Genomic DNA, 26,816 nt, shown 5'->3' with positions numbered 1-26,816 from the left:
GTGGTGGTAGTGTTGGTGGTTTTGCCTTAATAGACTCTTAAGTATTAATATTAATTGAGGTAGACGAAGTTTTTAATTCACACCTTGCTCTCTCTTTGATCGCTCCCTCCTTGGCGTCCCGCAGAGCAGTCTCCAGGTGCTTCACCCTCTCACCCGTGACCTTCAGTCGCCGCTCTAATTTTGGAAGCTCCGTTCGAAGGTCTGCATTGTCTTTCACCAGCTGAAATGAAACGTAATAATTTGAATGTTCCAAGTAATTTTTCAATCGCTGGTTCAGTTTTTCGAACTATAACTCCCAACGTGGTCTTCATAAAATCTTGTAAATCGCATCAGATCTAGGACTTCCTTGTTCAAAAAATTTGGTAACTCTTTTAGGTCGACCAAAATTATTTCCACGAGGTCTCCCACTTAACTACAGACACCCTATGTGTATCGTAAAATAATGGGCAAGGTGGGGCCCTTTGATTGCCTCCACCCCCCAAACCCGCTACTGCATCGCAGAAAAACAGGCCAAATTTCAGGAAAAACACGGGTAAATTACTCAACATTAAATGGACCAATACTGGAATCAGATATAGTGGTTGCAACATCTTTTGTTTGGTGTGTAATAGCAGACATACCTGTCTGTGAACTTTCGTAAGGGTGTCCAAGTTTGTTTCTAGGAAGTTGATTTGCTTCTGTGCCGTCGATCCAATCGGAATTCCATCACTGTCCGTTTGTGCATTGCCATTCGACAACTGAACAAAACGATAAATATAAACAATTTATCACAATCTCATTTACAACACGTAAGATTTCAAATACAATTTCTTGAGGTTAGCCAACAGACAGTTGGAAAAGATTCGATGAACAAATAAATGAACATCAATACTGAATGGATTCGAAAAATTTTGGAATTTCACAGTAAAAACAGATGCCATTTCAGCTCTTTGGATTTCTAGAACAATTTATGATTGGCGCTTTTTTGATAACATGAATACAACTAGAGAAAACTGGATCAATAGGCAAAGTCTTTATTCCGCTGGAAATCTACAAACTAAATTCGAAAATAGATAACGCACGTTTTTTCGCGCCAGTCCCACGTCCGTATTTGGAGAGTGCTATTTACGTCACTTTTAGCAAATGAATTTCAATTGAACTCAAAAAGTGCATATATACTTAAGTGCATTAATAGATGCATCAATATCTATATCTATGAATGCACATCTGTAGTTATTAGAGACTTTTAAGACTTTTCCTGAAGAGGAAAAAACAAAAGAAAATCAGCAAGACATATATATAAGAGTCTGCATTACGTTCATTACTCTTAAGGATATGGTCTTAATCCCCTGTGAATTTAAAGACAAATTTAGGGTTGACATTTTTTCGGTAAAATTAACTCAATTGGAGAATATTGGATTATTGGGTAAAAAATGTATTCCCCTGGAAAATTCCACTTTCTAAACTAGAAGTCGTTCAGGTTTTTTCGCGCCATTTCCAAATTCATCCGTATTCGAAGAGTGCAATTTATCTACTTTTCAGCAGATAAAGTATAACTGAACTCAAGAAGTGCATATATACTTAAGTGCATTTATAAATGCATTAATATGTATGAATGCACATCTGTAGTTTTTAGAACTTTTAAAACTCTTTCCTGAAAAACACAAAAAAACACCAAAAACCTATATAATAGTCTTCACTATGTTCATCGACTCTTAAAGAAGATGGCCTACAGCTTTTTGAATTTCTAGATTAGTTTTTGTTTGACAATTGTTTGATAAAATTAACCCAATTTGAGAAAACTGGATCAATAGGTTATATTTTTGCTGAGTTATCTAATTATTAAACACCGTGTTCAAAATTAGAAGAAATATACCTGTTTCAAGACCTTTACACTTTCACTGTTCGATAGATAAGTTTGTCTTTCTTTTAACAAAAGATATAAAATGAACTTTAAAAAATTAAAAGTCAAATCACGAACAACTATACTTGAGCCTGAACACATTTTAAGACTTTTCCTGCAAAAAAAATGAAAAAAAAAAACATCATCACGACCTTTATAAAGGTCAGAACTACATTCATCCTAAAAATACTAAGCAAAATTTTATCTTTTACCTAAGATAGAAAATTAATTAAGATTTGATGAATGCGAATAAATAGAATATTGTTAACACAAAAAAATTCGAAAAAAAATTATTAATTTTCAAGCCAGCACCTTTTTGAAGCGAGCTTGCAAGTCTTCGATGAACATGCGTCGCAAATTGTGGTAAGTGTGTAACTCCTTTGAAACTGTCTCTTGGAGGGCCAGCAAATCCTCCTGTGCCTGTTCTTTCCTCGAAATTTCCGCTCTGAAATTTTTTTAAAAAAAGATAACTTTAAACTTACGGGCAGTTTCTGGAATCATCTACTCTAGTTCAAGACTTTGCTCAAAAAACCATTTCCAACGATATTTTCTTAGTAGCTTTTACCAGTTTTAATTTGACTAATAAACTAACTGGAGAAGCTGCAGTTTCTGTGACTTTTCCGCTTCCAGTTTCTTCACCTCCTCCAGCTCTTTCGAGGCCGACTGATGGGCCAGAGTGAGGGACTGGAACTCGTGTCTGACCGAATCCAACTCCCGTCCCTTCAGTGCCAGTTCGTCTCTCAGATTGGCCACCTGTGATAATAATGTATATAACATTTTCGGGATAAATATAAAAATTTTGTGTATCAAACCAATCTCTAAACCTAAACTTTGGTATTGGCCACTTTTATACACACCTGACCTCAGGGATTCGACCCCTGCCGACTCAAAGAGTCTCCATTTGGTACTTTTTAAGGAATCCATTTTTGTCTGACCGACCTTAAATATATTCCAAAGGCACTTTTGGCGCCAATATATACTAACTTTGAGGGGGAGGTCGCGCCAAAAAAACGCTGTTTTTCAGTCAAAATTTTCGGCCAAAAACTGCTTTTTACCCGTTTCTTCAAAAATTTGCCAGCGGCACAAAAAAACTTGTCAAAATACAGTCTGCTAGTGTTCTGGGAGCGCTCGGAAGCTCAATTTGGTCGACAAAATTTTTCAAAAAAAAATCCCACCTCGAGACTAGGATTTTCTCGAGGTGGATCCGCCCTTATTTCCAGCATACGTTATTTTACGTTCACCTGATTAAGCAATTATCAACAAAACACAAATCTAAGAAATCTTCTGATGCATTAATTAACACAACATTGGCAAAAATCTAATTCCTCGGTGTATTACCTGCTTGGCGTGATTGTCCCGGTGCGATTCCAGCTCCTGTTCCAAGTTGGACATGGTCTCGTCGGCACTCTTAAGCTTGCCTAGACACAACAACGTTTTTGGTGTTCTGATCGCTGCTTTGCTGTTTGTCAATTTTTATGAAAGGTTAATTTCTTAGAAAGTATAAAAAATGAAGTTTTTGGCAGTATAACTTTTAATTCCAACAATCAGGAACCGATAAAGCTAGATTATCTCTGAAAATGTCCATTCTGTCATTCTGTGCGAAAACAAAAAAAACCACGTTAATCAAAGAATTTCGGCGCCCCTTGTGTAAACGCAAAACAACTTTGTCCATGAGCAGAAGAATTTATGCAAAAATGTATGATAAACGCATATATTCACCTTCCTTCTCTGCAAGAGTCTTCTCGGCCGATGACCTCTCCTGCAGTTCGGCTGCGCGCAAGTGTCGGATTGAGTCATCCTTCTCGTCTATGTCAGCCAACAGCTGTCGCTTCTCCTTCTCCAACTCACTCAGCCCACCCTCCATACTCTGTACACGCGCCTCCAGCTAAATCAGATGAAATAAATGGCATTTCAAGCATTTATTCGGCCAACTTGATGTTACAGTGAAGTAAATAACAGGGGGCTATTCTCATGGTCGAAGGACCTATCGCGCGAAAACTATCAACCAATCAACGAACTTTGAACTGTTCAAAACTGACTGATTTTATCGCTTAATTCCTTCGAATTTATGAATATTTAATTCTGATTAGCTGTCAAAATTTAGCGCATTCGTTCCTCCGCGCATGAGGGTTTCCTTCAGTATATAATGATAAAAAATGTTTTCGAAAACCCTACGTTGCAACCTTCAACTACCGAAACCATTACAGTCTTCAGAAATAACTCAAACGACAAAGATGCAACCCAATTTGCAATAAATAGCAGGCAGGGGACACGACATAGAGTCTTAAACCGATTGCAACAGTTTGATGAAAACTTGCCTGTTGTATTTGCAGTCTGGTCTTGCCTAGCTCGGAATCAGCTTCAGTTAATTTGTCTCTGGCCTCGTTCCTCGCCTGGTCCAAAGAACTGTTCTGACTGGTGAGGTTTTTGATCTCACTCTTCAGCTTGTTCACACAGATCCTCGCAACTGTGAAGTCCTCTTCCATCTTGCCCGCCGAATTCGATCCCAATTGGTGCTGAACATTAACGTTCAGCCATTAGTGATAAATAACTTTGAAATTATTTGAGACAATTGATCCCTGAGGGCAAAGAACAGAAATTTATTTGTTCATTTTTGACGTTATATATTGCAAATATCTTCCGATGAATTTGCAATATATATCAGCGGAAGATAATTTCCCCCATTTTTAAAACTGTGCAGACCAATTTTTGTTATTGAAGACAACCCTTCAGCGTTTTTTTAGAAAATCACAGCAGACGTGTAAATTAAATGAGCGCCAGGTCAACAATCTCTGCTTTACAATTTTAGTGCAGAACAAACCTTCATTTTGTCCAGAGCTTTATCCTAGCAATGCATCAGTTCAGTACCATTAAGCGTGACATTTAACTTTCTCGCGGTTGAAATGCTTTGTTTTAAACAGCACTTTCTGGGTAACAGCACAAATCACTCTAACCAGTTATGAACATTACGGCTGGCCAAACAACAGTTTCGGCATAGCTGTATACTGATCCGTGCATTTAATTCAAAATTATCTGGTATGTTTCGTTTCAATCGTAATGTTCAACAACCCTGTGATTCCAGCATACCTGGAAGTCGACGCTGGATCCCCCAATAATCTGACAGGAGACGTGGAGGTCCTTCACTAGCGCAGTTATCATTTCCTCCACTCTGGCTTTGGTCGAGGCCAGTTCGTCTCGGAGGGCACTGATCTCTTGTTCAAATCGCTTCACTTGTTTCTGAAACATCATAGAACGAAAAAATACATCGAGGGTCAACACACAAAATGGCGCATTTGTTTATATAAAACTCGAGCTAACTAATTTCTATTTCACTAATTATATTTGAACAATCCTCAAATTAGTAGCACAAGATTGCAAAGTATTGCTAATTGATATTTATCATGTGTTTGCCATGGTCTTAAATTTTAACTTTTAAGTTCTCCGTAACAAAACCTACTAACTTCCATTTAATAGTTCTGACGGTTACCCTGGAACGATATGCATACCTGTTTGTCCCTGTTGAGTGCCGCTTCTCTCTCGAACTCAGTCTGTTTGTCCTCCAGCTCCTTGTTCTTCTGCTCTATACTGCCTGCCACCTCCTCCAGGGCACTCAGCACACCTCGCACCTCCTCCTTCGTGTCACTTAGTTCACGCTGCAGACGCGAGATCTGAAACACAGCAAAAAATAAAATCTTCGTCCATTCATGAGCGTATCAGATGACTGACAGCACTTTCAAATTGTTAGGAACATGCGCTCTCATAGCTCCGGAAAAAAATGTTACGCAACCAGATAATAAACTAACTGTCGAACAGAAAAAACTTGGATTTCAGTCCAATTCTTAATATCTGATACAAATACCTTCAAAATTGTCTTTTTTCTCTAACTGGTCAGAGCATCTACACAAGATCTCTAGGAACTAGGAATCCGCTCGATGTGTTCTACTCGCCTCAGATTGTAGTTTCTCATTTTCGCCTCTTGCTGAGGAAAGTGCCCGTTCTTGGTCTTGCATCTGATCCTTGACTTTTTCTAACAGCTGTGACTGAGTCGCTATCTCTTCGTCCTGAAATGAGACAGCTGCAAAGTGTGGCCAAAAAGGGGAAAGAAACGAAACACATTATTTTGACTTTTTTTCTATTTCTTATTTTTTCAACATGGACAAAATCAACTAACAATTTTGAATGAAAATGTTCCAATATAAATAACTTATTCGTATTGGAACATTTGTATAAAACAAAATATGTTCTCTTTTTTGAAGCATAGTAACCTTTTCGTCCATCTGAGCGTACAGCTTCGAGAGCTCTTCATCATTTGCTCCTCCGCTGCCAGCTGCTCTCTGATTACTCGAATCACCCGCTGCAGAAGCACCCCCGGAGCCAGCCGCAAGATTCAATGCACTTCCCGAAAACATACTCATCAGTGACTGACTCGGCGACACTCCAGGAGCCAGAGGCGCCGGCTGTTCTCCGGCTGTCAGATTAGCAATCACTGAAAGATCAGCCAGTGGTTGTTGTTGTTCGTCCGGCGAAACTTTTTCGCCCTGTCTCCACTTCATCAGTTCGGCGGCCATTGATGCCAATGATTGCTTCAGTCGGAAGTTCTTGTCTCTTTCCTTCTCGTAGCGACGCTTCCATTCTTCCGCTGTCAACTCCTCGTTCACTGTTACGACGTTCTTGATCGTTTTAGTTCTGTCAATATAGGCTTTCGATTGAAACATTTGGTCTCACATACCCTTTCATGCAAATCGAATACTTTTTTTTTTGAAAAAAGTCATTTTTTGAAATGATACGAGCGACCAGAAAAACACTGACAATCAAATTCTGTTAGTTAGAAAGGCGTGTTTGTTTTGCTCCTATGGTAGCATAAAATCTGCAGCAAAGCTTATATCAAATCACAAGCAAGTAGTCACACAAGATAGAACAAGTCACTGACGCTAAAATTCGGGATTTTGGGCAATCAGACTATAAAAAAGAAGAATTGATTCTAACCTCTGACCAAATAGGAGTGTGGACCTGGTTTCACTCTCGTTGAAACTGGCAGGAGACACACAGATGACCATAGTCGTCCTCGAGTTGCCTCCAAGCGACTCCTGTAGAATCCTTGTCAGCTTCGAGTCTCTGTAAGGGATGTGAGATTTATTTGACTCTGTTAAAGATGCAATCACATTTCCGAGACAGGAGAGCGATTTGTTGATGTTCTTTGCTTCGTCCAGAGTTTCACCCACTGCTCCTGTTTTACTGACCTGAAAAACACATCAACCAATCATCAATCTGCTCCTGTTTTACTGACCTGAAAAACACATCAACCAATCATCAATCTGAGCAAAATTTGACATCAACCAATCATCAATCGATAAAAAATGAACAGAGAAAACGTCGCTGTCATCCGTTACTCGTATCTGGTTATCTTAAACCACAAAAAAGTAATATAAAATCATCATTATCATCAATTTTTAGAATGTTTCTTTTTCCACCAAGAGAATTGAAAATGTTCCTAACCATTTCCAATTTAATTGTTTGAAAAATAGCTATAAAAAGTACCTTTTCGGATCCCGCTAAATCTACCAGGTACAGCTTTCCGCTCAGTTTCTTCTGAGTGACTTCGTTCTCCTGTTTCACGTGGATCTGGAAGATGGAGTGGCTGCGCGAACTGTGCTCATTCATATCTGAGCAAAAAATCATTAATATTATTTTATCTGTTTCAAGTCAACCGATACTTATTTATTTTAGGCCTTACTTGATTTTCAAAACAGAAAATAGCCAACAGACAGTTCAAAAAGAATCAATGAACGCAAGGAAACAGAAAAGGAAAACTTTACATTATCAAAGTAAAAAAAAATTTGCCTTTATATTCTTTGAATATCAAGAACAATTTATGATTGACAGTTTTTTGATAAATTTAACTCAGTTTGAAAAAACTGGTCAATAGGTAAAGTTTTTTCCGCAGAGATATCTGAAAAATAAATTCCACAATAGAAACTAGAAATAGAAACGATGACTCTATATAGAATCGATGACGTTTTTCGATCACGTCATCGATGACTCTGAAAATAGAATCGATGACGTTTTTCGATCAGACTACAAGTTGCCTAGCTTTTAGAATCTGTATGAATGTGGTGCTATAAAATTTTAAGATTTTCCCCAAAAAAAAATTCATCGCGACCTAAACTAAAGTCTATATACGTCCATTGACTGTTAAAAACGTTTTCAAAAGATTACGCTTACACCCCTCCCTGATGATAGAAATTCCTTCCAGTTTTATTAAAGAGATGCTCAAGACTTGCTATTCTCCTGAAATGAATCAAGGTCCTTGCGTTCAGGATCTGCCGATAGTTCTGAAACTGACAAGCTAAATGGCACGGGAAAGCTTCACTCACTTGTTACAGCCACTTGTCGATTGTTTTTTCCCTCAGCAATCACATCCATTACTTCGTCTGGACAGGCCACGAATCTCTCTGTTATTCCCTAGAATAAGGTCAAAAATTTGTACTACATAAGATCCTCATAAGGATTCCAAAAACCAGTGAGCAACCATGATTCACAGGAATACCCCAGGGTCACTTCTTTGGCGCCTTCAACCATGTCACAATTCTAACTTGTATTTTCTAATATGTTTTTTTTAAATCTAATTATAAATTCGAGTTTGTTATTACCTTAACGTATGGCACTTTGTTCTTATCTTCGTGTATGGGTAGATTGTTCTTCGAGGGATCCAGCAAGTCTCTAATCTTCTCCATGTATATCTCATAGTAGCACACTTTAATATGGAACTCCAGGTTCTCGTCCATGTTGTAAATATGGGAGAAAATATCGCCCACAATTCGGGGGATGATTCCCTGCAAGTCATTGTCTCCCAACACCCCTTCCATTGTATGTGTTTTTCCAGACGAGGTTTGACCATAGGCAAAGATGGTTCCATTGAACCCACTGAGCACATCTAAGAAAATTTCACATGATGAATGTCGTTTAAAAAAAGCTAGTTATAAGCATATAATGGAGCACATTCAAATCGACCAGATGCATTTACTTAGCCGATAATTTTTTAGGGCTATTTTGTTTACCTGAAACAATAGGTTGAGCTGCCTTTTCGTAGACTGACCTCTGATCGATACTTGATCTAAAGACTCTGTCAAAAGTGAATGTCTTGGAACCACCCTGTTGGCCCTGTAAAACACAATTTAGTCGGCAAAAAACGTCTGAAATAAACAGCTCAAATAAAATAGTTTATGCAAACAAAAGATTTTAAAAAAATCACTACTTAATCGCCGGGACCCCTGTCCACCTCCCCGCAACATAAATCCACTTCTTCATTGACCCCACCAAATATTTCTCAGAATTGATCCAAAGTTGCGAAATCAACTAATAATTTAGCACTCTCCCCCACAGTGAAAAAATTTGGGAATTAAGTACTGCATTTACCCTTGGGATTTAAGTACTGCAGAGTAGTAAGCAAGAGACAAAATAACGCTTTTTATTACGATAGCATTAAACGAAAATACTTTTCAAGCTACAGGCAAAACTGTTAACTAGCCCCTTTCTCTCTGACTCAGTCTTGCACTTTTGAATTAAATGTAAGAATCGTAAGGTCTATTTGTTTTTTAAAACTGACCGATACGGATATCTGTTCGTCGGAGGGCACACTGATTACACACGAGTCTCCTCTTTCTTTTTCCGAGTTGTTGAGAGGCCTCACTCGACATACAACCTTAATGGAGCACTCACTCGGATCAGGTTCTGCCATCTCTGTAACTTCTCAATTGCACAAACAAAATTATCTAAAAATATTCCCAACTCTCTGAAAATGTTCAGATAAAAAAAATGAAGAAAACAAGTAAGAAGTAATTTGCATGGTAGTACAAAAATTCAATAATTTATTATTCAACACAGAGACACGAGCGCCACTTGAGATACAACACAAAAAGCATGGCAAATAAGCTGTAAAAATTGAGATAGAAGCTAATAAGTCACGAAGCAATTTTGAAAAAAATTTCAAAAGCCATTTTTAAAATGTCAAAAATCACTAAATCTCAAAGTACTCAGGCAATTAAATCTACTTTTAAGTTTCTATGGTTAGGGCGCAGAACAGAAATATCGTAGATTTCCGTGTTGTTACAGAAACACTTATACATGGTAAAAAACTGGTTGTAAACTTTTCCAAGAGTTCAAGAAATCCTGGCAATTAAATCAAAAATTTGACTGCTATGGAAGCAGAACTAAATGTTTACAACGTTGTAACAGATACCAATCAAACTTGTTGGAAATCAAGCTGCCCAAACTTCGACCAGTAAATTAAGGCCCATGCTTTTCTGACGACGGTCTGCGAGATAACAATCTTGAAAAAAAACTACTGAGTATGGAGTACCTCACTATCCGGATACGGCATCTTACCATATATGAGACGCTAAATAGTCGCATCAGGTGGATGCCTGCGGGGTGGGTATTCACAAGTACCAAAATGATAAATCAGTCCCATTTGTACCAAAATAAAAAATCAATCGCGTTAGTACCAAAAATATTCAATTGGCCACCAATGACTACTAAGCCGACTATTTTAAGCTCTTGGTTTAAGGTCGCCGGTGGGCGCGCTACGCGCGCGTCGCCGCTTTGCGGCGATAACCGGCTCTAATTTTCGTATAGAGTCCTACCCTCTGTTGGCAAGCTCGCAACACGTTGGCGCGACTGCGGCGGTCACTATTCTGCTGTTTAGTTTTCTTCTGTTTGAACAGTAGAAAATTAATATAATAATTCGTTGGCTCAGAATTCGACCAATCAGAAATCGAGTTGAATAATTTTGGTACAAATGGGACCGATTTTTCATTTTGGTACAAATGACCGTTGGTACAAATGGGACGTCACCGCCTGCGGCACTTCCTAAAACGCACTAAATCGTTTTCTGTAATCTCGATAAATTCAATCTAAGTGTCAGCACCAAACTTACAGGTCGCACTCCAAGCGAACTCAATTCAAAAACGGTCGTTTCCTTAGATCAACATTAAGTCAATTAAAAAGTTCGCACGATTAAATCCATCTTTTGGAAAGATTTCAATTTCAATTACTCTCTTTCGATCTTGTCCGACTAGCGAGAAACTATCAGCGAAAGGAACCGCTTCCTACTCAGTTCCGGTATTTCGGATACGCTTCTTAAACCCCTCACCACATGGTGCAGCCAGCAATGGTGAAAACACCATTAGGAAGTTTTGCGTTCTGGTAACAGCCAACACAAAACCCAGCTGTAAACTGAGAAAGGGAAACAGCATGTCGCACCAGCCATCATCAGCAAAAATCGGTATCGACCTGGACAACTTATTATAAGAGAAACAGAAACAGAACTCACACTACCAGAGCAGCCAATAGAAGAACAGGAACATGCCTTTGATATACAGTGCTGATTTAAATTAACCGGACAAAACGCGTTAAACTTGAAATTTAAAACGCCTTTTTCTCAAATTGGGTTGAGTTTAGGTGAAAACTTATGAAGACAAAACTTGCTTAGAATTTTAGCAGAATTAATATGGTGTAATTTGTTTTGCGAAATTCGGGCCCAAAATTTTACCCCAAAAATGGGTCATTTTGGCTTTTCCTAGTTAATAGAAAATTACGCCAAAAGTACCCAGTCAATCACAGACATAATTTAAAAGCCACGAGATTTAAACGTTTGCGAACAAATGTACTCGGTTACCGAGCTGAAATTTTTAACGAGTCTGATCAATGGATCTTTTTAGGTACCTAAACGAAAAAATGCGGATCATAAGGCGCTACTTGAAATACTTAAATCTTATCGGTCAAATCAAAAGTGCCAAACAATATTAACGAGATGGAACGACAGATTACCTCCATTAGATTTTAAACTCGAACATAATGGCGCCACAAAAAGTATTTGAAGATTATCTATCAGAAAATCCGCTACAAAATCCCGTAAACTATCACAAATTGATGAAGAATTCTCAGTACAGCAAATTGAATTAACCACAAACATTATACGCAAAATTCTAGGCAAACATTCACAATCTGACATTCTGGAACAGTCTTATTCAAGAGTTTTCCAGAAAATTCACGTGATTGACCAGCCGAATCCAAATTTATTAGCAGCGTACGAACCTTAAACATCCTTTGCGAGCAAATCTGAATCGGAAATTAAAATGAATCAAGCGAGCGAATACGCTAACTGCATCATATTTCCATCAGCGAAAAGGCGAATAATCCAGATAGTGAAACAAGAGTCTTCGCACAAAAGGCGCGTAATAAATTACGATCCCTAAACAGACGTGACAGAAGCACCATACGACAAAAACAGGCAATTAAGGATAGCGACAGATAAACAGGCAATTAAGTCCGGCAGTAAATTTAATAGAAAAACACGAAAAGGACGAGAAAAAGGATGCTTGAAACAGTTCCAATCAATACTGGGAGGTACTTGTAACACCTTCAGATGAAGAATTGGATATACTGGACCAAATATTACAGCCCCTCATGCGCTCAAAATGTCGAATTTTTAGCCGAAAAATAATTGCCGCTTTGTCAAATCGGAAACAAGCTCTAGAAGAACTACGAGTCTGTATTTTGGCCGAGGAAAGGTGCAAAAAGATGGAAAAGAACTACAGGGTCTTTCAGATAGAATGGTTTTTTTGAAACGTCTATAACTTTTAAACGGAACATTGGATTTAACTGATTCTTTTTACATTTATTATATAACAGATTAAGATTTTTGAACACGTACATAAGAGTTCTAATAACTGCTGGAAATCTCCGCCATTTTCTTGAATACAAAGATGTAACCGCTTCTTAAAATTTGTTGCTGCTTTCACTCCCTGCGCCGGAGTTATTGTCCCACAAGCGTTCTCCACAGTTTGCATAAGATTTGGGACTGTCTGGGGGTTGGCATCAAATATCATTTTACCCAAATGACCCCATAGCCAAAAATCCAATGGATTCAAGTTCGGGCTTTGGTGTTCTGTTCTGTTCTGTTTCCCATTTACGCCCCTCGGGGGGCCTTGGGTGGTTCTTTCTGGCACTTCCTCTCATGTCTGGCTAGGTTATTAGCAGTGATCCAGGCTCCGCAGGATCCACACTCTTTCCTCCCCCTGGTCCCCGTGTACCTGTTACCTCCCGTCTCCCTTGCCGCCGTGTTCCCTACCGTTCCACTCCCTCCTCCGCAACTCCTCCTATGACTCGCCATATTACCCCTTGTTACCGTCACCGCGCGGTCCCCACACCTACCCATCTGGTCCCCCTTACAGCTCTTTCTGTGGTTTGTTAAGTTGTGCTTCTCCGCGAAAGTTCTGTTGCATCTGTCGCATTTAAACACCCTCTCCCGTATCCTGTGAACTCGTCGTTCATGCTGCACTAGACCTCCTTTTGTTTTACAAATTCGTCCGCATCCCTCCCACCTGCATGTTAAGTTTTCTCCCTGATACCTCGCCTGGCTCCTTCTAGGTTTCTCCCCTCCCCTGTATCTGCACATTTCACTCTCCCATTTCTCTAGCGCTTCTTTTCTCCTTTTCACTGTCGCCTTCCATTTTTTCCGGTCCTGTGTTAAATTTTCTATATTCGTCCAGTCCTCTCCCGCTTCCCTTATGAGTCGCCTCCAGTAATTAACCACGCCTCCATTTAACCTACCCTGTTGTGTTCTCTCGTTTGTCCAGTGCCCTAGTATAACTTTTTTAGTTGTCCTGTTGTTGCTCATCCGAAGGACGTGGCCCATCCTTTCCAACGCCCGCGTCTCTATTTTTGTTCTGATAGATGTTATCCCCAGAACCCTGCGTATCTCGAAACTATTGCAAGGCAAGAAATTGGTGGCACCTTGCACCTATTGGTGGCCAAGGAATCGCACTCCTCCTGCTTATAATCCTCGCGCCAAATTTTGAGTGGAGCCATGTGAGTACTCTCTCTGTGCAGTGGCACGTTGCACCATCCTGCATAAACCACAGGTGCCGAAGATCGCGGCGTGTCAGAAGAATTGGCCAGAGTTTAGACTGCAACAAGTCAAGATACGTCTGCTGGTTCAAAGTGACCGGATTGTCTCTTGCATCAACGAACTAGAATGGGCCCAATAAAGTACCTTTAAGCACCCCCACCCAGCACATAGCCTTTTTCTTGCCTTGATATTTGGTTATTTGCTTAAAGGTACCTTATTGGGCCCATTCTGGTTCGTTGATGCAAGAGACAATCCTGTCACTTTGAACCTGCAGACGTATCTTGACAAGTTGCAGTCTAAACTCTGGCCAATTCTTCTGACATGCCGCGATCTTCGGCACCTGTGGTTTATGCAGGATGGTGCAACGTGCCACTGCACAGAGAGAGTCCTCACATGGCTCCACTCAAAATTTGGCGCGAGGATTATAAGCAGGAGGAGTGCGATTCCTTGGCCACCCCAAAGCCCGAACTTGAATCCATTGGATTTTTGGCTATGGGGTCATTTGCGTAAAATGATATTTGTTGCCAACCCCCAGACAATCCCAAATCTTATGTAAACTGTGGAGAACGCTTGTGGAACAATAACTCCGGCGCAGGGAGTGAAAGCAGCAACAAATTTTGAGAAGCGGTTACATCTTTGTATTCAAGAAAATGGCGGACATTTCCAGCAGTTATTAGAACTCTTATGTACGTGTTCAAAAATCTTAATCCGTTATATAATAAATGTAAAAAGAATCAGTTAAATCCAGTGTTCCATTTAAAAGTTATAGACGTTTCAAAAAAACCATTCTAACTGAAAGACCCTGTACGACCAGCACTGGCTTATCATGTGAAGAGAGGCATAGTGTGCGCTGACGAACGTGGCAAAAGTCTCGGTGCTCCTAGACAGATGCGCCGGCGTAGTCCACGCAACACATCCGGGACAGCTCGAGATTACACAGCATCGGAGAAAAAATGGTGGTAACAAGAACATCGAAACACCATACACAAGGCTGAGGAGTGCAAACTCTGTTCCACAGTCGGTAAAAACTTAAATGTTAACCGCTCTTTCGGATTCGAACTAAGTAAAAAGTTAAGCGAATCAATGTTGGAAGGTAAACTGCAATTCGCCGCATCGATAAACAATGAAAAAGCAAAAAAGGCATACATCCGATCAGAAATCGACCGATTCACGAAATGCCTTTCAAAAAAATTACAACATGCCAACGCATAAAAAACGTCAAAAATTATCGCGACAATATCTCAAATTACTCGAAGCACAGCGTGCGATCAGGGTCGATCAAACTTCATTCTTAGCAGAAAAAAATTTCAGAAAACTACAATAACATCAATGAAGAAATACTAGCGCCAGCGAACGTTCAGCTGGAACGACTCATTAAAACCGTTCAGTCAGTGTTCGTTAGGAAGAACCTTAACAACTCTTCAAACTAGAACAAGCAATAAACAAACTGATAACGGCGTTACAAACATCATACCAGTCAGCGATTAGTTAACACCGTTCAAAGCGAACGGTGTAGAAGGCCGAATACACCCTGTCAGACATAAGTAGAAAACCGACCAGACTAAATTTAAATTGGAATATTATTATCAAATCCTATTTAGTCAAGTCGAACCAGCAGAGAAAGGACACCGATACCAATTGTGAAATCGGAATCAAAGAGAAGCAGAAATGACAGAATGCTCAAGCCAGAAAAGGAATGGATAAACTCTCATTCGTCATCATTACTAGGGATATCGGCAAACCCATCGATAAGGCCACAAGACATGATACAGCCCTCCCATTGAAACGTAACCCCAAAAACAGTCAGAGGAGGAAGGAAGAAGGAACTGGAGGACGGAAGGAGTCAAGTTCCGGAGGGAACAATCATGGAGAAAGATAACAGTTCGACAAAAACGGTGAAAAGTCCAGGAAAAGAGACGGTTTTAGTCCGAAACTCCGAATTAACCCAAACGATGGAACGATTTCCGTTATGGAAATTAGCTGCTAGGAAAGGTGCTCCCAGAACAGCCAGGCCCAGTCCATGACAAGGGTAAGCCCGGCTACACGATACAAGTCTCGCTTTATTACGAAACTTCACCACAAATATCTACTGGGAAATATAACGGGTTCTACAAAGGTCTGCCATCGAAAAAATAAGGACGCAAACAGAGCTGCCAAGCGGGAAAAAAGTTCTGAAACAAGCTAGTAAAAAAACCAACGGCTGACAAGGACCATGAACCTGGGCAGACATCCAAAAGGTTCTCTATCGCGAGAACAACCAGCTCTCAAATTGTTCTGGATAAATCAACCGGATCCAATTCAACAACAGCGTTACAAGAAGACTCAATTTTCGCCTAGAACCGCGTTGACTCTTTCGACACAGACAGCGCACCGGACCTCACAAACTACAAAGACACCCGATCAATTAATTGCAGCAATATGAAGAAGAACGATGCAGAAAAGGATGCGGTTAATCTGGTCGATCTAGGACTGAAGACGAGATTCCTGCAGCCTCGACGATGGAAGACAAAGCTAAAACGAGCATCGAAGACTCTCTAAGGGGGGAACGATTAATGGAAGCTAGGTCAGCATCCTACTATAATACGGCACAAAAGAGCAAAGACAGTACCGACACCGACTATTCCAGCAGCGAAGAAATTACGCAGCAAAAGTGGACAGACGGCCTACAGGATAGCAATTTCAGAAACCTCAATAAAGAAAAGAGAAAAAGTGTAAAAAATAGAATTATGAATGGGTCTGGAGTACCTCGCTTAACTTTAAGCTTAGCAGCTTATGTAGGGGAGCTTCCCACAACCCTTCCTTTCGATTGATACCAAAATCTCAGATTTGGTAGGGTAAAATTTGAGAAAACAAAAAATCCAAAAAACGTGTGTCAAACATTCCCACATAGAGTTTTATGAAGGCTGCAGAAAGAGAGCTAAAGTAAAACGAGACTAATTTTGCAGACATATAGGGGAGAGGGCGGCCTTTCTATTTATAGTTTTCTAAAAATCAGTAGAATAATTTTTGAGAAAAACTAAATTATTTAGAAAAGTGAAAAAATTTTCCAAAGCGTCTCAAAAAACCCGATCCCATACGTTTTCATAATACCTATTTTTTCAAACAAGAGTTTACCATTTCTAATGTTCGACATTCTAATGGCAAAACGTTCACGAGAAAAAGTCTGTTACTCGATCACGTGTCTATGCTTCAGTGACGCCTGCTTACGCTGATTAATCAAAAATGATTGCCAAAAAGAGTGTGATGTCCCATGTTGCGTCCGCTTTCCTGGACGATCGAAATCAAAAGAGGCTGTATGTTCCTCTCTTGATACTATTTACGAAAACCTTTTGTTTAACAATTCCGGAAATGTTTCTGAGGCACCGTGTTGCCAATACACTCTTACTTATTACACTTCTTACGGGGAAGCGTGCTAAGAAACGCAATTAATTGACCAACAACTTTCAAAAACTGCCCACAGCCTGTATAAGGTTTATTTCATTGATTTAAAAAACTATCCGTCTTTCTAAAGAAATTTTTAGATCCACACCTGATCGAAACATACCTTTTCGAGTGATAAAACGTGTTTGAAGATAATATATTTCTGATACTCAGTACTGTAAAAGCGGATACTGAACTATAAAATTAAAAGAATACCCTATAAGTGTTCTAACAAATGATATATAAAGAAAGCACAGAAATAGTGAAAAACAGACTCGAGCCAAAAAGGACTCTCTAACCACCAAGGTGCAAAATAGAATTATTAAAAGCGACGCAAACATTCGCAACTAAGAGAAGAGTTCCAAAGGATAGCACGACCACTTTGATGCTCTCCTTATCGGAAGGGTCTATTTTGAAAACAATTGCAATAAATTCCATCATAGCTGAGAATATCCACTGGCCGTCAAGAGTGTAACATGGAACAGCGTTTAGAAGCGCCAGTGCAGCTGAAAAAAATGCAAATGTTAATAGACTGTATCTGAAATGATTGCCCAACGACTTCCTTTCATGCATTACTAGTTATAATTTTTTAAAGGGTTTGTGGATGCAATTTGATTATGTTTCTTGTGCCAAAGTGCATGATGCATAGACGAACAAAAAACAGTTAACCTTCAAAAATATGACAGATTTAGAAGTTGCTGTGAAAGAAAATAAACAATCCTGCATTTCATTTCAAAGCCATCTTCTAAGACTTTTGCTTCGGCAATAACGCCGAAGCACCCTGTGTGATGAAATGTTATAATTTAAGCATTACCAATGGAAGATTGGAAAAGAGTAATGAACGCAAGTAAACGTAGAAAAACACTGACTTTGTTGAAAAAATCTCAACTTTCGAATTTCATAGAAAAAATAGATGCCATTTCAGCTCTTTGAATTTCTAGAACAATTTAAGATTGGCGCTTTTTTGATAACATGAACCCGACTAGAGAAAACTGGATCAATATGCAATGTCTTTATTCCGCTGGAAATCTAAAAACTAAATTCCAGTTTCGACACTAGAAAACGTTCTCGTTTTTTCGCACCAATCCCACGTCCGTATTTGGAGAGTGCTATTTACGTCACTTTCAGCCAATGAATTTCAATTGAACTCAAAAAATGAATATAAACTTGAATGCATTCATAAATGCATCAATATGTATGAATGCACATCTGTAGTTATTAGAGACTTTTAAAACTTTTCCTGAAAAAAATCAGCAAGATCTATAAAAGAATCTTCACTACGTTCATTACTCTGAATAAACCAACTACTCAAAAGCCTAACATCCATAAACTTGAAATATCTCACTAATGTTACAAATCGACAACACTTATGCACCGAAACACTAATGCGCAGAAGATCCTCTGAACCTGTTTTTCCGATTAAACTCTTAACATCAGATTTGGGAGGGTAGTACTAAAATAGTACTAACTTTTTTAAAAAGCTTCAGAAAAACGGTGAAATTATCAAAACATGGCCTTTTCGTAAGGCAATAACTATGAGTCATTTCAAAAATCAGACGTAGCCGCTAATGCAGAGAAGATTCCTACAAAATTTTCTTTTCATTGAGCTCGTAATCTTAAATGTGGCACAGAAATTTCCAAAAAACGGTCAAAGTTTGAACCTGTTAATGTCAGAATTTTTTTTGCTACAAAAATTGAGGCGTAGCCCCTTATGCACTGAAAGTGCCAGCGACCAGTTTATTTCAACAGTTTAATTGTCCAAAATTGCCTTTTTTGAGGTTCTACAAAAATAGAGCGTATCAGCTTACGCAGAATAGACTACTGAAGTATGTTTTTTCGATTGAACTTTTTATCTCAGATCTGACAGGTGGTTTTTGAAACATCAAAAAAATCCAAAAAAGGGCGTTAAAAATCACCCCACTGATAGTTTGGAAATACCTAAGCTGCATCGCAGTATTAATGGTCGCTTCTTTTGTGTAATACTTCTGGGAAGAGATGAAGCGCATCAAAAGAAAAATATCAAAGCCAACTGAGAGTTGGATAAGAGTCAATGACGTAAGGAAACAAAAACACTGACTTGATTTTTTAAAAAAACTTCAAATTTCGATTTTCAAGGAAAAATAACTACGGTCGTAAAGCTCTTTGAATTACTTAAACATTTTATGATTGACACTTTTAAATAAAATTAGCCCAATCTGAGTAAACTGGATCAAAAGTAAATTTTAGATTTCGCTTGGGAAATTTGAGAAAAAAATCCACTTTCGAAACTAGAAGTCGGTCCTGTTTTACATGATCTTTACACTTTTGCTGTTCGATACTCGAGTTTGCTTTTCTTTTAACAACGGAAATTAAAAGACTATTGTAAAAACACCATCAAGGGCTCAATATTCAATCACAGTAGCGATTTGCGCTTCGCATATTGAAAAAATAATAATGACTCATAACAACTTTCACTGCTGATTTTAAATTTACTTTGCTGATGCTGTTCGGAAATCCCATTCAGTGAAATGAAATGGGCTAATTTTTTGAAAAAAAAATTCCTATTAGATCACAAACTCAATTTCAGATGCACTTTTCCAAGGATAGCACTTTCATACACAAATCAAACCTGCGAAAAATGAATACAAGCAAAAAAAATGCAAAAAAAATACATATCAATCCCTTCTTGAAATTTTTGGATGATTTTTCAATTGGTAACAAAATTCCCGCTCAAATTCAGTGTCACTTTTTACAACCCCAAGCTTTATACAAAAATAATCTTATGTTAAATATCTTTGTACATTTGAGCTCAGGGCGTCAATAACTACCAAAAAATTGATATATCACACAAAAAAGATATTTCGACACAGGAAGGGAGAGTCGCGCCAGTTGCCATTCATCATATATATCTTGCAATAAATATATGAAATAAAACAAAAAATAAAATAAAAAAATGAAAAACTTGAAATCATCGAAAAAAAAACCTAGTTAATCTAAAGTCTTAACTGATGTGTTCGCTTTAGTTCAAAAAGTTTGGCCTATAAAGTTTTGAGTTTTTTACTCCCTTTTTGCAACACATTATACGAGAACAAAAATGCTAAAATAAATCAAAAACATTTTAATTATAGTAAAAAAAACTCAGAGGCGAATCATAGTCATAAAAAAACTATGACTATGATTGAAATCAAATGAAAACACGAATCAAAATTGGAATAACTTCAAAATCGTTCTTGTTAATTTTTTTAAAATTCCAAAAAAGCCCAAAAGATCCGGAATAAAACTACCCGCATCAGTAGAAACTTTATGAGATTTTGGAATGTATGAAAAAAGCAAAACAATCATAAAGTCCTTTTTGCGGAAACTAGGCCGACAAAACAGCAAAAAACAGGACCCGACTGCATTCGAGCTGCCGGAATTTTGTCGTCTCAAAAATGGGTGTCACAGCAACCAGGCTACGAGAAGTAAGCGGACAAAAATAAAAAAAACGGCCGGATTTGAAAAAAGCCTCTGCTCTGCCGTCTCAAGCAGGTAGGTTACCTCTACGTCAAATGGTTTACTGAATTTATAAAAACACCTTCGCAGAAAAAACAGTCAAGTCAACACTTAACAGAAATTAACTTTTTTTAAAATTAAGACAAGAACAATACGCTGGTCCAACACCTTGAGCGAATGTAAAACGAAATCGCTCATAGAATTCATGACGCTAAGTTGCTATAAGCTTACTTACTGCACACACTCTCAGGGCAAAAAAAATCGAACACCACGCATTCAAAAAAATATTGAAACATTAAAAAAAACACTCCAAAAGTTTAAACTTTCATTTTGAAAATTTCAGAGTGTACACAAACAAAAAACCAAGATGTATAGTTTCGTACTTCAAATTGAATTGAATAAAACAATTCAATAAAATGTTACTAAAAAAGCAACCTGCAAATAAGCTGACAAATATTGGGACCAAATCAATTAAGATTACAAAAAATCAATTAATCTTACAAATTTTGATCTGAGTTTTTTCAGCTGCAGAATCAGTAACTCCTTAACTTAAATATATTAACTCTAGACCAAGAACTAGAGCAGCTAAAAAGGCAACTTGAATAAAACTGGAGATCTTCTACGCGTCTAATTTAGTACAAGAAATTTAGTATACGACTGGAATCCGGTCGGTCATCTAATTCCCAGAAAAAAGGCAAAAATAAAACATAGCCAACAGACAGTTGGAAAAGAGTCAATGAACGCAAGCAAACAGAAAAAATAATGACTTAATTAAAAAAAAATCTCCACTTTCGAACTTTAAAGAAAAATACATTCCCTTCAAGCTCTTTAAATTCTATGATTGACTTTTTTCGATGAAACTAACCCAATTTCATAAAACTGGATCAATAGGTAAATTTTTAATTCCAATGGAAAATCTGAAAAATAAATTCCACTTTCGAAACCAGAAGTCGATCACAGTTTTCGAGACCTTAACTCTTTTGCTGTTCAATAGTGGAGTTTGCCTTCCTTTCAACAAAGGAAATGAACTGAACTTAACAAGAAATCAATGTCAAACCGCGAAAAAGTACACTTGAGCCTGAACCAATTTTAGGATTTTCCAGACAAAAAAAAAGAGACAAAAATCATCATTTCCGATATAAGAGTCTGAACTCCGTCGACCCTTAACCATGCAAATCTGCATTGAAAAGATGCAAACTATGTTTGAGGTTTGAAAAAGACATGCACATTTGACGACTTATGACTCCCTAACTCATCAAAACTCTTGAAGAAAGCAAAATATTGATTCTTGAGAAACAACGACAACGAGCCTATCAGAAGCAAAAAAAAACTAAAATGCAGAATGAATCGGAATTAGAAGTTCATATAACAATTTAAGCAATTTTTTATCGACTCCTTTGCTTTGAATTGAATTGCTAAAATTGAGAAATAACCTGCTCTTTTTTCATACTAAAATCGACGCCGATCGTTTTAGCAATAATCAAAAGTAAAATGGAACTTCACCTGAAAATGAGGATAGATAATTGAGAAGATTCAAGATCATATCCGGCAGTGTTTGAGGTAGCATCGGCAGAACAGGGACGAAGTTTCCTAATGCAAGCGCATACGAGAAAACAAACATGTCTCCAATGTAGAGAAGCTCGTCGCCTTCCGAATGAGACACTCTGAGGAGCCGAGACTGATTGGCTTGTGAAGGTAACAGACATCGGGAGTATTCGCCATAGAATAAGTAGCAGTCCCTAAACAAACATCCAGTTTTCATTTCAAGATATGATAACATAGTGAAATTAGACTCCAAAATCGTTTTTTTTAAATAACGCCTGCAATTCGCAAGCGTAAATATAACAAGAGTAGCATGAGCTTGGAACTTTTCAAAGCCATGGTACCAACAAACACAATGTAATTTACTGCATAGACAACAAGGCTATAAACTCACCTGTTGTCAGTGCACTCTGGGTTTTCCACCACCTTGCGTGCATTGAGGCATCTGAAATTATTCTTATGTCTCTTCTCGGGGGGAGAGAAGATGAGTTCCTCGGCAGACATAGACCAGGTGGGGGTATCGAAGTGGAAACACAGATCCCCTGTGTTGTCAGGTGAACAGCACTCCACCGGGACAGTTGTGTCCGCATATTTGACCATTTGTTCAGGCCTGGAATCAAAAAATGAAATACTGATCACTTGATTAAATTATATGATTACACGAAAAATGACTTGCTCACTACAATCGCAACAAATCTTTTTAAAAAAATAGCGCAAACCTCGCACCTACGGAGCTTCAAATAGATCGTTGAACGTAAGAGATTCCTAAAACAAAATACAAAAACAGCGAAATTTAATGCAACCGTTAAGATAAACTGGGGTTTCTAATTCAATAATTAAACCATTCTTAAAATTAACCTTTATAATACTTTTGACCAAAAGGTCATATCTCCGGAAATACGCAATTTCATCAGATATGAGAACTATATTTTTAAAAAGAACCTAAAATACCGACATCCTACAACTACCCTTTTCATTAAATTTACTTTGAAACTGATTCAACCAATAACCACTTGGTTCAACCAATTTGGTTCAAAACATGCCTTATTTAACCAATAAATCTTTGCTCAACATTGCCTTTTCAGGAATGCATTCTGAACCTGGTTAAGGCCAATGAATGGAAATCGTTTTCCACGCCAATCCAAACCTTCAGTCAGACGTGTACCCTCAACCAATGTAGTGCACCATTAAAACATGCATAATTTACAAAAAGTTTTAGAGCATTTACAATTTGTTTCATCATTGTTAAAAAGCAAAATTAGTTGAACCGGTTTGGTTAAAAATAATTAAATTGATTAATGATTAAAACATTGGTTATAACTTTTCAACTGTTAATACAGTAGCGGATTTAGGGGGGGGGGGATGGACGCCACCCTCAGGGATTCGACCCCCTGCCGACCCAAAGAATCACCTTTGTACTACTTTGAGATATCCATTTTTGGATAACTGACCTTAAAATTTTTCTAAAGGCGCCAATATATACTTATTTTGAGGATGCAGCGCGCGCGCCGAAAAAACGCGCTTTTTAGGTCCAAATTTTCTAAAAAAAAAAAGAACAAAAAACGCCTTTTCTGCAGCGTAGAAAATTTTGTCAATTTAATTATAACATGGATCATTATAGTGATTTATAGTGATTTGGGAGAGCTTTTGGGTCTTTATAGTGATTTCGGATAGCACACAAAATCAATTTGGTCGACCTATAATTTTTTTTTGAAAATCCTCCCCCCTTGAGAAATTCTTAGATCCGCGCCTGTGTAAATCTATTGCATGAAATTCCACGTAATTATAAGCAAAAAAAGTCTTCTATTTCGTCTACCTTTTCGTATCTTCTATGACAGATAGATCCACACAAAATCCATTCGGGTCCTCCGAGTACACGGAATGTATGCAAGACCAGAATGAAACCGAGTCAGTCACTGGACACCTGATAAAAACCAATCCGAAACAAGTGACATAGATAATTATTTACGTCTTTCCATTGAGCACTCAAATTTAGTTAACTACCACCCAAGAATTTGAATCGATTGGTCAGAAAAACGGTTGGCAAGAAATAACACACAGTTAGTCCTTTTTGATGGTTTATCGAACAATCTCCGGAGATTTTCAGACATTTTTAGGTCGACCAAATTGATTTTTCACGCTTTTTTAAAACTTAATTAAGACAATATTTTGATTAAATTTTTTCTGCGCCGCGGTTAAACATTTGAAAAAACAGGCCAGGCCGCTTTTGGGTTTTTTGGAAGTTTTTGAGCAAAAAATTAAATTTTGTCGCCGCTCGCTCCCCCTCAAATTTTATATATTTGCGCCTTATTAAAAATTTTAAGGTCGGTCGGCCAAAAATGGATGTAAAATAATACCGAAGGGGGCCCTTTGGGTGGAAAGGGGTTAAAATACCCGTCTATGATGTCCTAAATCCACCCCTGTCTATGATGCTAGTAAATTTGCCCACCTGTTGATATCCGTAACCACGGTTCCCACTGGGAATGAAACTGGACTGTAAAGAGGTGAGTTGGGATCTACATTACGGACCATGACTCCTTGGCCACTGATGTACAGGGGAGACAGAATGGCGGGTAGGTATGTCATTAGCATGTAGGTGATTGCAAGGATTACGAAATTGTGCCATACCTAGAACAGGCAAATATACCCAATTGCTACAAAAAAAACTATTTCAAGTGAATCATAGAGAGCACTAATACGGAACTAAGGCTTCAAAACCCAAGAGCGTTAGTAAAACTAGATCAATTTCTTTACAGAAAAATTTATGGTTCCCAAATCACGAACTTTTCAATCCATAAATAAGCAAAACTTTTACTAATTTAAAACTTTTATTGTGCTGCAGATTTGTTTTCAATAAGTAATTTCTTTTTACAATATCTACCTGAACAAACTTCAAGTACTTCCTTTAATGATAAAGCTACTGATAAACTTCATATTTTCTGGAACTTCAACTACTAATTTTTCAAGAAAGAGCTGCTACCAGTTTTCAAATAAAGCAAGTGTTTCATTTGTTACTTACACCAGCACAGTATATCCTGAGTTGCTGCACTGGCTGTTTATTCAGCAGGGATTCTGTGTCCAGGTCCACGAATGCCCCTGGATATACGAGCATGAGAAACAGTCCGAACCCATTGAGTTTGACACCTTCGCCTATTGCACAGACTGCATGGCCTGCCTCATGTAACACGGCACTCAGCAACAGAGCCAACACCATGTATACTATCTGATAAAAATACGAAAAAAGTTGAATCTACCAAAGTTAAAGATTTCAAAATTACCATCAAAGTTTATTTAAAGCAAAGTTTATTAAATGATAAAGATGGAAAAAAGGACAACTGCTTCATTAAACAGCTGAAATTGCAAAACCTGTAACTATCTTGCATGAGCACCACCCAACCCACCATCTAGCAATTCATCAACAAAAACACCAATACGTTTATTCATTACACTAAAATTTACATTCTCTGATTTAAAAATATAAACAACACAACCCCTAAACCTGCAGTTTAATCATGAACTTACTTGCGAACTTGGAAGGTTCAGTCCAGGAACTACCATAGTCAGTTTTTGGTGCGGCTCTTGTTGTTTTTTATCTCTCTCAATTGTGAACGTATTCCATAAGGACAGTATCAAAATCACTACTGATGAGACCATTGCTACTAGTCCAAATATGGCACCGACACAGAACCATTTCCGCTGCCACCTGGGACAACACTTAGAACATCTGGCAAAAAATCTGTTCAGGCTTGTAGTGAAAATCTTCACGTGTCCCAAGGCAACGGTTATTCCAAATATGGCCAAGAATCGCTCGTATTTAGTTCTGAGATTCGACCGCTTTATGAAGAAATTTAGACTGAACAGTAGTCCCCAGAACAGCGAAAGAAATGCCGCTACGGACAAAAACTCTGAAGCCATGACCGGAAATTGACAGGGTCATTTAGAAGTGGCTCGTCGTTCAAGGACCCCACCCAACATTTTCGGTAATGTATTATAGACTAGGGGATACAATGATGTCAGTCAGACGATAATATGTGACAGATAACATCAGAATCTGAAAATCACAGGACACGTTTATGTTGTCAGGTAAATCGCACACATGATTCTCATAGCGCCTGACGTATGCTCCATTTGGTTATTTGATTTGATAATGGTTATCAAATCTTGGAATTGTTCTTATTGTTCTAAGCACGCAGTAAAAAAATACTTGGGGCTCGAAAGTTTTTGTTGCAGGCAATATAAGGTACTTCAAGACATTGTCATTGCTGTACCTAATTGAGCACTTTTCATCGTACTGATTTCATTTTAAACACAGAATTTAAGTTTGTATACATTTTAGTGAACAAATTGAATTTAATTAGTGGTTTTTTCTTTCTCCAAGAAAATTTGCTGTTTCTCAGAACGAAGTAAATATGAGAAGCAACAAATTTTCCTGAATAAAGAAAAACCACAATAACTAAATTCAACTCGTTAGCTAACAGGTAATAATGTACTTCAACATACCATCCTTTACTCCAGAAAGTGTTCTGAAGCACCTAAATTGACGCGGCAGAAAAGCCCATGCTATGCCATAGTTTTTTCTCATCCTTGAAA

At 38.1% G+C, this 26,816-nt stretch overlaps 3 protein-coding genes across 4 annotated transcripts in view; all 3 read right to left on the bottom strand.

Annotated features, from left to right (window-relative positions):
* Window positions 1-26,816, bottom strand: part of LOC134843621 (kinesin heavy chain-like) — a 405,881-nt gene that overhangs the window by 5,792 nt on the left and 373,273 nt on the right. Inside the window, exons 2-18 of one of the 2 annotated variants that reach the window (XM_063859787.1) lie at window positions 9,489-9,657; window positions 8,941-9,043; window positions 8,533-8,816; window positions 8,257-8,344; window positions 7,421-7,545; window positions 6,869-7,122; window positions 6,148-6,568; window positions 5,830-5,943; window positions 5,389-5,550; window positions 4,970-5,119; window positions 4,201-4,398; window positions 3,602-3,767; window positions 3,221-3,300; window positions 2,475-2,635; window positions 2,195-2,327; window positions 621-737; window positions 84-220 (exon numbers count right to left, since the gene is read on the bottom strand). In XM_063859787.1, the coding sequence (XP_063715857.1) occupies window positions 84-220; window positions 621-737; window positions 2,195-2,327; window positions 2,475-2,635; window positions 3,221-3,300; window positions 3,602-3,767; window positions 4,201-4,398; window positions 4,970-5,119; window positions 5,389-5,550; window positions 5,830-5,943; window positions 6,148-6,568; window positions 6,869-7,122; window positions 7,421-7,545; window positions 8,257-8,344; window positions 8,533-8,816; window positions 8,941-9,043; window positions 9,489-9,620 (2,825 nt within the window). In that variant the 5' untranslated portion in view covers window positions 9,621-9,657. The remainder of the gene's footprint in view (window positions 1-83; window positions 221-620; window positions 738-2,194; window positions 2,328-2,474; window positions 2,636-3,220; window positions 3,301-3,601; window positions 3,768-4,200; window positions 4,399-4,969; window positions 5,120-5,388; window positions 5,551-5,829; window positions 5,944-6,147; window positions 6,569-6,868; window positions 7,123-7,420; window positions 7,546-8,256; window positions 8,345-8,532; window positions 8,817-8,940; window positions 9,044-9,488; window positions 9,658-26,816) is intronic. The other variant, XM_063859788.1, reaches the window with a different exon arrangement.
* Window positions 12,852-13,580, bottom strand: LOC134844866 (zinc finger protein 708-like). Its single transcript, XM_063861684.1, has one exon. The coding sequence runs from the start codon at window positions 13,578-13,580 to the stop codon at window positions 12,852-12,854; it is 729 nt and encodes a 242-aa protein (XP_063717754.1).
* Window positions 17,364-26,273, bottom strand: LOC134844616 (membrane-bound transcription factor site-2 protease-like). Its single transcript, XM_063861379.1, has 7 exons — window positions 25,749-26,273; window positions 25,246-25,449; window positions 24,676-24,854; window positions 24,043-24,150; window positions 22,621-22,836; window positions 22,188-22,423; window positions 17,364-17,719 (listed from the first exon to the last, which is right to left on the bottom strand). The coding sequence occupies exons 1-7, from the start codon at window positions 26,139-26,141 to the stop codon at window positions 17,508-17,510; spliced, it is 1,548 nt and encodes a 515-aa protein (XP_063717449.1). The 5' UTR covers window positions 26,142-26,273; the 3' UTR covers window positions 17,364-17,507.

This window comes from Symsagittifera roscoffensis, chromosome 4 (genome assembly GCF_963678635.1).
Source record: "Symsagittifera roscoffensis chromosome 4, txSymRosc1.1, whole genome shotgun sequence".
In the NCBI taxonomy this organism is placed as follows: domain Eukaryota; kingdom Metazoa; phylum Xenacoelomorpha; order Acoela; family Convolutidae; genus Symsagittifera; species Symsagittifera roscoffensis.
Note: the sequence above shows the minus strand (reverse complement) of the source record. Positions and strands in the feature narration are given on the sequence as shown.

Coding starts and splice junctions, on each gene's coding strand:
- LOC134844866 (XM_063861684.1), bottom strand. CDS start 13,580: ATGGGCCACGTCCTTCGGATGAGCAACAACAGGACAACTAAAAAAGTT.
- LOC134844616 (XM_063861379.1), bottom strand. CDS start 26,141: ATGGCTTCAGAGTTTTTGTCCGTAGCGGCATTTCTTTCGCTGTTCTGG. Junction 25,450..25,748: donor TGAACCTTCCAAGTTCGCAA/GTAAGTTCATGA, acceptor TATTTTTATCAG/ATAGTATACATGGTGTTGGC. Junction 24,151..24,675: donor GTGGTTACGGATATCAACAG/GTGGGCAAATTT, acceptor GGTTTTTATCAG/GTGTCCAGTGACTGACTCGG.